This window comes from Nannospalax galili, unplaced genomic scaffold (genome assembly GCF_000622305.1).
Source record: "Nannospalax galili isolate Female #2095 unplaced genomic scaffold, S.galili_v1.0 scaffold337, whole genome shotgun sequence".
NCBI classification, from domain to species: Eukaryota; Metazoa; Chordata; class Mammalia; order Rodentia; family Spalacidae; genus Nannospalax; species Nannospalax galili.
The window spans coordinates 349,727-359,789 of NW_008340932.1; the positions used below are offsets into that span (position 1 = coordinate 349,727).

At 37.0% G+C, this 10,063-nt stretch overlaps 1 protein-coding gene across 1 annotated transcript; it reads left to right on the top strand.

Annotated features, from left to right (window-relative positions):
• The first annotated feature begins 2,745 nt into the window (after positions 1-2,745).
• On the top strand, positions 2,746-8,343 carry LOC103736658 (olfactory receptor 8J1-like). The gene is made up of 2 exons (XM_008836178.2): positions 2,746-3,666; positions 8,296-8,343. Exons 1-2 carry the CDS (start codon positions 2,746-2,748, stop codon positions 8,341-8,343), a joined length of 969 nt encoding a protein of 322 aa, XP_008834400.2.
• The last annotated feature ends 1,720 nt before the right edge of the window (positions 8,344-10,063 follow it).

Sequence of the window (10,063 nt, forward strand, 5' to 3'; positions counted from 1 at the left end):
TAAATATTTTATTTATTATTTTTACTTTATGTGTATGAGTGTGTTGCCTGCATGTATGTGAGTGCACCTGTGTCATGCAATGCCCTCGGTGGACAGAAGGCTGTTGGATCCCCTGGAACTGGAGTTATAGACAGTTGTTAGCTGCCGTGTGGGTGCTGGGCCATGAACTCAGGTCCTCTGCAAGAGCAGTCAGTGCTCTTAACTGCTGAGCCATCTCTCTAGCCCCCAAATGAAATATTTATACTAATATGTGGTGACAAGATTTATACTTGATTTTAGAAATTTTCAGTATAAAACACAATCTCACTCTTAATTTTTTTATTGGAACTAATGTTATGATGCCTCTTTGTCAAATACATAGTTTCAATACTGAAGTAGTGGAAATTTGATCACTGAGAATATTCCATGGCTTTAATATTACTGTTTGCTTTTATTGTGTTTACAGGGTAAATTGTCAAAAACATAGCTACACTGCCACTTAGTAAATACTGTACCACTTCTTGAGGATATATTATTACTATACAGTACAATCAGGGAAGTATATATGCATAAAAAATAGCTAAGGTAATGATGTATATATTTTCATAAATCCTCCTTCATATAATAAAATAAAGCTGCTATTATCCAGACTGAGAATATATCAAAACAAAGACTTTAATTAGTTAAAACCACAGAGTTCCACAGAAGGAGAGGTGCTTGAATAAGCAAGTGGAAGACTCAAGCACCTGTGGAAGTCTGGCACCTGGATGGATAAATAAAATCTATTCAACATTTTCAAATGTAAATAAAACCTACAATGAAAATGCAGACTTGCTGTTTTTCCAAACATTGTGCAGCTTACATAAAGTAGAATGAATGTTCAAGAATAAATTTCATATTTTTTTCTCCCTTAAATTTGAAACTCAAAAATAGAAATATTAAGCTTCAGGGAAAGCTGATGCAAGTTGAAGGAGGGAATAGTAAAAATTTAGCTACAAATTATTAAAAAAAACCTGGAAGTAGCCAAAAATTTCTTTCCAGTTACTTAGACTGAAATTTCTCAATTTCCTGTAACTCTAACATCCACCAGCATGCTCGACTTAAATATCACCCTGAGATTTGATGGTTGATAAATATTCATAAACACTGGAAGATGCATTGAAAACATCACCTTGATATTGGCCTTGGTGATAAGTGATTGTAAGGAATATGTCTCCTTGTCCCCGCTGCCTACTGCACCTCACAAATCTTTCATGACAGAAACCACCATCTTTCATTCCACATACATCAGCCATTAATTTATCAGCCATTAATTTATCATGTTGATTATGTTGAGGAGATTAATATTTTATTTACTTATTTATTTATTGTGTATGAGTGTATTGCCTGCATGTGTGTAAATGCACCCTTGTTGTGCAATGCCTGCAGAGGTGAGAAGGCCTTGTATTCCCTGGAAGTGTAGTTAAAGATGGTTGTTAGCTGCCATGTGGGTGCTAGGAATTCAACCCAGGCCCTCCGTAAGAGCAGTCAGCACTCTTAACTGCCAAGCTTTCTCTCCAGCCCCCTAGGAGATTATCTATTTTTTTGCTCCAAACTGTTCAAAGTTACCAACTACTGTCTTCATCTTGGCTCAAGCCAAGATAATTGACAATCTCACAATATTTAATTTTTGATGGTTTAGACAGCATGTTCTACCTCTAGACTTTCTCAGCCGCTAATATCCAATATCATCAAAGTCGCACAAATACTATTTTAACAATTTACAAAAGCACTGACATGTAAATCACATACCTGGAATTTTTCCACACTTTATAATTTACTTTGCATCTGAATAGCTACCATGAACTCTGTTTTCTGCTTTCAATAATTATCTACTTCTTGTTACAGTACATCATGCTCTCTTTCATGAAACTTCTGTCTTCCCCCTCCACTTTCTTGGGAGGGGGCAAGTCTTCTATGTGAGTTATCACACAGAAGCAGCATTTCTTACAAAATGACTATTTCCCTGGATATTAGTCCCACAACTTTATATAACTGATTGCTGCTGATAATTTCATTTCAGTTCTAAAGTCACTGAAAGGCTTTCATTTAAGGCCTCTTGTAAAATTCATTGTCCCGTTTACCCTAATGTATCTTCTTATCACTGCTTAATTTACTATAACTCTTTTTAAAGTCTGAGATGATCTTGGTTGTATGTTTCCTTAACAGGTTTTTGTCTGAACATCACAGAGAATCTATGAAGAACAAATAACTTATCTGAAGCTTGAACATTGTCTCAGAAACGCTAGAAGGATGGAGTGTGAAAGAGGCCAGGATTGTGTCTAGAATCATCTATTACTGAGAAAGAAGTTTCAGGTTAAGAACCTTTTCACATCATTTGGGTTTATTTGGTACATAAAATTCTTTTAGGCTTTCTTAATCTATTTGTGAAAGTCATAACAAATGTACTGTGGTATGAAATGTTTGCATGTTAAGAACACTCTGATGAATCAATTAGAGTATAAGGGGAATGTCTGAAACATTTGTGTGATCTTGGGCCACCATGAAATTTACCAAAAACATATTTATACCATCTAAGCAGTTCTAAATTTTCTTCACTGGATACAGAAATGTGAGGCTAATAATAGAACAAGATGAAAATGTAATTCAATAAATCCTTATCCAAGTAATTGGCTTTTCTATCTAATGGCACACCTAGAAAGTACTTCCTGTAACTTGCAACGTCTCTTCTTCCATTCCACATGTAGAATAACTTCCAATTCCAACATGGCTCTTGACAATTTTACCCAAGTCACTGAGTTCATTCTCATAGGAGTCTCAGAATGTGCAGAGCTACAGATCCCTCTTTTCCTGGTCTTCCTGTTCATCTATAATCTGACGGTGATGGGGAACTTGGGCATCATCACCCTCACCAGTGTGGACTCTAGACTCCAAACTCCCATGTACTTCTTCCTCAGACACCTGGCTGTCCTCAACCTTGGCAACTCCACGGTTATTGCCCCTAAAATGCTGGTCAACTTCTTAGCAAGTAAGAAAACCACCTTATACTATGAATGTGCCACCCAACTAGGAGGATTCTTGTTTTTCATTGTGGCAGAGGTTATCATACTGGGCATCATGGCCTATGACCGCCATGTGGCCATCGGCAACCCCCTGCTCTACGTGGTGGTGGTGTCTCGGCGGTTCTGCCTCCTGCTGGTGTTCCTCACATACCTCTACAGCTTTTGCACAGCAACTGTTGTTACAGTGTCTGTGTTCTCTGTGTCCTATTGTTCTTCTAATATAATCAATCACTACTATTGTGACAATTTGCCTCTGTTAGCGCTGTCCTGCTCCAATACTTACATTCCAGAAGTTATAATCTTTATATCCGCAGGTACAAATATGTTTTTTTCTCTGAGTATCATACTAGTATCTTATTTCAACATCGTTTTGTCTATCCTAAGGATACGTTCATCAGAAGGAAGGAAAAAAGCCTTTTCCACCTGTGCATCACATATTATGGTCATCACAGTTTTCTATGGGACACTGCTATTTATGTATTTGCAGCCTCAAAGTAATCACTCACTAGATACTGATAAAATGGCCTCTGTGTTTTACACCCTGGTGATCCCAATGCTGAATCCTATGATCTACAGCCTGAGGAACAAGGATGTGAAGGCTGCTTTAAAGAGATTTATGATAAATCTTCATTATTCTCTCAAACCAAACACATTTGAAACTCTATAGGAAAATAAGATAGAAGATTACCTGCTATTATCCAGTAGAAAGAAAATCTAGGTGAATGACTTACAGGTTTAAAAGCATTTGTGGATATGTGCTAGGATTTGAGGAGCACTGAATTAAAAAATAAAGGGCTGAATTTTCCAGGAATAGGAATTTAGATAGTTTGGCAGGAATCGTTTCACGAACTAAGAAAAGTTGTAACATAAATGCCAAGTAATTTTGAATTCAGCAATAAGATCTGGAACAAGAGAAATAAAATTGGTCTTTCATTTATTCTTAGAATTTCTTTCTTTTTTTCCTGATTTTACCTTAGTAGGTCATTGTAACCTTGAAAACATGTAACTATAAATGAGATGAGGCTAGAGAGTTGGCTCAGCAGTTAAGAACACTGACTGCTCTTGCAGCATCCACATGGCAGATAACCACTGCCCATAACTCCAGGCCCAGGGGATCCAAGGCTCTCTTTTGGCCTCCATAGGCTTTGCATGATGTGGGCAGCCAACATCTTTTTTTGGGTGGGATCTCTGAATATCTGAACATAAATGTATATGAAGCTCAAGATGTCTGAATAAAGAATGAAATCCCTTAACGGCAACAAAAATATTTTATATTCATTAAACATGCTGTTGAAACAGAATATACCTCTCCCCCTCTTTTCCTGTGACTTGTATGGACCTTTATTTTTAATTATTTATTTAATGACCACATAATTAGAAGAAGCATTTCATTACAACAGCATTGACATATTCAATAACAATTTCCAGAGCAAAGATGCATCTCTTTCAAACTTGTCTGTAAATTTTTAGGTTCACAGTTGAATTAATCTAGTTATATAATATTGTACTCAGTATAAATCCTGTAAGACATAAAATTGAATGAGGTTTTAACCTTTTAAAAAGATCTCCATTTCATCTTAAAATATAATGTTTCCTACAGAAAAACTCATTTTTAATGCAACTAATGCTTAGATGTTTGCACATGTGTTTCTAATCACTATATAGCTGCTTATTACTAGTCGCTGTCAGTTACTTTCTAAGATCCTTGGCACCTGAGGATGGATATAAAGTCATCAAGAAGATATCAATGGTAATGTTTTTCACCTCAAACATGGAGCAAATTTTTATGCTTCTTCCTCAAATATAACTCATTTTTTAAAAAATTTGTTGATTTTGTTTGTGGGTATTTATACATAACATCCCAAACAATCTTATTCATCTATATACCCACACCCTAAATGAAACCCCCCATACACCCCAATGGGCCCCATATACCCTGTCACCCCTGTTACTGCCCACTGTGTTGTCAGTGTCCCCATCTGATCCCCAGTGTTTATCCATTTGCTAGTCTAGTCAGCCTATCTAGAGAGCCTTGTTTTAGGGAGAACAGCTCTTCCTCATCTAGCAGTAATCAGTTGCCAGTAATCGCTTAAATAAGATTGGGGTCTGCTGTTCAATATCCCAGTTCTATAATGGGTTGCTGTCTGGGAGTCTCTTGGGGGCCACCCTGGCCAACAACTCAAAGGAAGGTATCTCCTGTCTGGCATTGTTTCCTGCTATGTAGCCTTTAGCTATACACATGGACTCTTAACGAATTATGTTGATCCCTTTAATCTTTGGTTATACATTCCTTTGGGTGTTTAAGACCATACAGTTGGCCTAGATAAACCAATTTCATTTTACTCTTTAAAAATATTTTATTTATTATTTTTATTTTATGCATATGTGTATATTGCCTGCATGTAGGTAAGTGCACCTGTGTCATGCAATGCCCACAGAGGACAGAAGAGGCTGTCGGACACCCTGGAAATGGAGTTACAGACAGTTGTTAGCTGCCATGTGGGTGCTGGGATTTGAACCCAGGTCTTCTGTAAGAACAGTCAGTGTCCTTAACCACTGAGTAATCTCCCCAGCCCCCAATATCTAGCCTAAGCTGGCCTCGAAGTCCAGCATATCCTGCCGGCATGCACCACCACTACCAGCTATTTTTACTCTTAAGGTCGTTTGAGTATCTGTTCCTATGGGATCACATGGGCTTGGGAGGAGCCCCTGGCTCCTTTCTTTTACCAGTTCCATCTATGTGAAGATAAGTCAAAGGTCCTCCTCAACCATGACTGGCTTCACTTGGAAGCATGGAGGAAATGTTTCCACTGTGTTGACCCTCCTCTTTGTAGACTGGTCACTGGTTCAAGTCTGTCTGGTGGGTCTCCGTGACCTCTCTGATCAAGAGGACAGGTGACTCACCACAGTTACAGGACATTTTGAGAGATGCTCCATAGTCCCCTGGAACTTAGTCAACCTTGGAGGGCAAGGAACAAAAACTGTCCTTTAAGTCCCTATGACCAAATTAGTATAGGCCTCAAAGTATAGCTGTTAAATATCCAAGAAGGTTGGTTACATCAGTCTGGTATTTGTAATTACCATGTGCTATGTAGATAAAGCTTGGGCAAAGACAAAAGGTTCTCAGATAAACATTGACTAGACATATATTATGTTCCTTGAGCTAGGTGTATGTATAATTTGTCAGTAGGTTGTTGGACTAATATGGTTCCCCCCCCTTTTTTAAAACTAGTTAGGTATCACTTATCTCTCAAATTGTCTAAACTGTCCATCATGGTTTCCCCATTTAAGGTGCCCCCATTTTTCCCATTTCTCCCTTAATAATACCCTTCTCCTATGGTCCCTCCTGTCTTGAGCTCCTCATTTCCCTCTATCCTCTAGGTTCCTTGTATAACCTTCCCTCCCCCATTCCTTTAAAATAACCCCATTTTTATACCTATCTCCCTTATTAACACCTGATTCCTACTGATTTTCTCTTTCAGATTCTTTCTTTTCCTTTACTTCCCTGATTCCTTTTCATTAACGTGGTTCCTGCAGTTATGTCTGGATACACAATCACTGATAAGAATTTGGTGCTAGGATCCACATATGAGGGAGAATATACATCGTTTGTTTTTCTGAGTCTGTGTTACTTCATTTAGCATAACAGTTTCTAGTTCCATCCAGTTACCTGTGAATTTCAAGATTTCATCTTTCTTTATTGGTGAGTAAAATTCCATCATGTAAATGAACCACATATTCATTATCCACTCATCAGCTGAGGGACATTTAGGTTGCTTCCATCTCTCTGCTATTGTCAAAAGAGCAGCAAAAAACATGGATGTACAGGTGTCTCTGCAATAGGATGAGGTCCTTGGGTATATGCCAAGGAGTGGTATAACCAGGTCAAATGGTAGGTTGATTTGTATTTTTTTAAAGAGTTCTCCACACTGCTTTCCATGGGGTTGAACAAATTTACAGCCCCACCAGCAATGGATGAGTGTTCTCCTTTTCCCACATCCTCTCCAACATGGTATCATTGGCTCTCTTGAACTTAGCCAGTCTGACTGGGGTAAATGAAATCTTAAAGTGTTTTTAATTTTTATTTCCCTAATCACTAATGATGTTGAACACCTTTTGAGATGTTTCTTAGCCATTTTTATTTCTTCCTTTGATAACTTTCTGTTCAACTCCTTATCCCATATTTAAATTGGGTTGCTTCTTTTCTTGATTCTTTGTTTTTTGAGTTCATTATATATTCTGGATGTTAAACCTTTGTCAGATGTGTGGCTGGTGAAGGTTTTCCCCCATTCTGTGTGTTTTCTTTCACTTCCTTAGTTTTTCTTTTGATGTACAGAAGCTTTTTAGTTTAATGAGGCCCCAGTTGTTGATTCTTGACCTTGTTTCCTGAGCAATTGATATCTGGTTTAGAAATTCCTTTCCTACACCTATATCTTGTAGGTTATTGCTAAGGTTTTCTACTAACAGTTTCAGAGTTTTAGGCTTCACATTGAGGTCTTTTATCCATTTGGAGTTGACTTTTGTCCAAGGTGAAAGATAGGGTTTTAGTTTCATTCTTCTACAGGTAGAGATTCAGTTTTGCCAGAACCTTTACCCAAACATGGTGTCTTTCCTCCAGTGAATGTTCTTGGCCCCTTTGTCAAATATCAGGTGGATGACATTGCATGTGCTCATATTTGGGTCTTAAATTTTGTTCTATTGACCTATGGGTCTATTTTGTGCCAGTACCATGCTATTTTATGACTATAGCTCTGTATTACATTTTATTTTCTTGTATAGTGTTCCCCCCCCCAGCATTGCTCTTAGTGCCCTTGGTTGTTTAGGCTATTTGAGGTCTTTTGTGGTTCTATATGTATCTTAGGATGATTTTTTCCAATTCTGTGAAGAATTTCATGGGGATTTTGATTGACACTGGATTGAATCTATGAATGGCTTCTGGTAGGTTGGTCATTTTCACCATAGTAATTATTCCAGTCAATGAGCATGGGAGGTCCTTCCATCTTCTGATGTCTTCCTCAATCTCTTTCTTTAAAGATTTAAAATTTTCTTAGAGGTCTTTAACATCTTTGGCCAGGTTTATTCTGAGATATATTATTTTTTTGAGTCTGTTGTGGAAGGGAGTGCTTCCATGTGCTCTTTTTCTGATTGCTTGTTATGCTATATAGAAAGCCTACAGACTTTTGTAGATTAATTTTATAATCTGTCACTTTACTGAAAGTGTTAATCATTTCTAGTTTTCTGTTGGAATTTTTGGTGTTTCTTAGATATAATATCATGTCATCTACAAAAAGGAATATTTTGATCTCTTCTTTTGCAATGATTACTTCTTTAGTTTCCATCTATTGTATTATTGCTCTTGCAAGAATTTCCAAGCATTATGTTAAAAAGGAGTGGAGATGGTGCACAGCCTTCTCTAGTTCCTAATTTTAATGGGAATGCTTCCAGCTTCTCTCCATTTAGAATGATGTTGTCTGTGGGTTTGTTGTATATGGCTTTAATTATCTTGAGGTATGATCCCTCCAGTACATTTCCCTCTAGGACTTTGAATATAAATGCATGATGCAGTTTGTCAAAGGCCTTCTCTTCATCTATTGAGAAGGGCATGTGGGTCTTGCTTTTGAGTCCATTTATATGATTTATGATGTTTATTGACTTACGTAAATTGAACCATCCCTGCATCTCTGGAATAAAGTTGACTTGATCATGGTTGATGATCTTCTTAATGTGTGTCTGTATGCAGTTTACAAGTATTTTGTTGAGAAATTTTGCATCTATGTTCATTAAGGATATGGGTCTATAGTATTCTTTTATGGTTGTATCTTTACCTGGCTTTGATATTAGAGTGATGCTGGCTTCATAGAAAGAATTTCAAAGTTCTCCCTCCATTTCTATCTTTTGAATAAATTAAGTAGCATTGGATATAGCTCTTCTTTAAATGTCTGGTAAAATTCTCCTGTAAATCCATTTGGTCCTGGGCTTTTTGTAGTCAGGAGGTTTTGTATTATTCTTTCAATTTCCTTATGTGTTATGGGTCTATTTAAGCTGTTGATCTCTTCTTGGTCTAGTTTTGGTGGTTCCTATACTTTTAAATACCATCCATTTCCTTTAGGTTTTCAAATTTAGTAGCATATAGGTTTTTAAAGTATTCCCTTATAATGTTCTGGATCTTTTTTATCTGTTGTGATGTTTCCCTTTCACCTCTTATTTTGTTTATTTGGAGGTGCTCTTCCTTTCTTCTGGTTAACTGGGCTAGGGAGTCTGTTAATCTTGTTTACCTTTTCAAAGAACCAGCTCTTGAATTTGTTGATTCTTTGTATTGTTTTCTTTGTTTCTATTCCATCCATTTCTTCTCTGATTTTTTGTTATTTCTTCTTGTCTACTGGGTTTGAGTTTCATTTGTTGTTACTTTTCAAGAGTCTTGAGTTGCAATGTAAAATCATTTATTTGTCTTCTTTCTGGTTTTTAATGTAGGGACTTAGAGCTATAAACTTCCCTCGAGGGACTGCATTCAACATGTCCCAGAAGTTTTGATGTCTTGTATTGTCCTTTTCATTCCAGGAATACTTGTATTTCTTTCTTAATTTCTCCTTTGACCCATTTATCATTCAGGAGTATGTTGTTTAATCTCCATGTGTTCATGTATTTACTAGGGTTTCTTCCAGTGTTGATTTTAAGCTTTATTGAATTGTGGTCTGATAGAATGCATGGAATTTTAAATCTTTTTGTATTTTTGGAAGGTTGCTTTCTGCCCCAGGACATGGCTGGTTTTGGAGAAAGTTTCATAGGGCACTGAATATAAAGTATATTCTTTGGTGCTTGGGTGGAATATTTGGTAGATGTCTGTTAGGCCCATTTGATGTGTAGTATTGTTTAATTCAGATGTCTCTCTGTTAATTTTCTGTTAATTTTCTATCTAGTTGAGACAATGTGATATTGAAGTACCCTACTATTAATGGGTTGGGATTAACCTGGGTCTTAAAGCCCTGTAGTATTGTTTTTATAAAGTTGGGTGCACCAGAGTT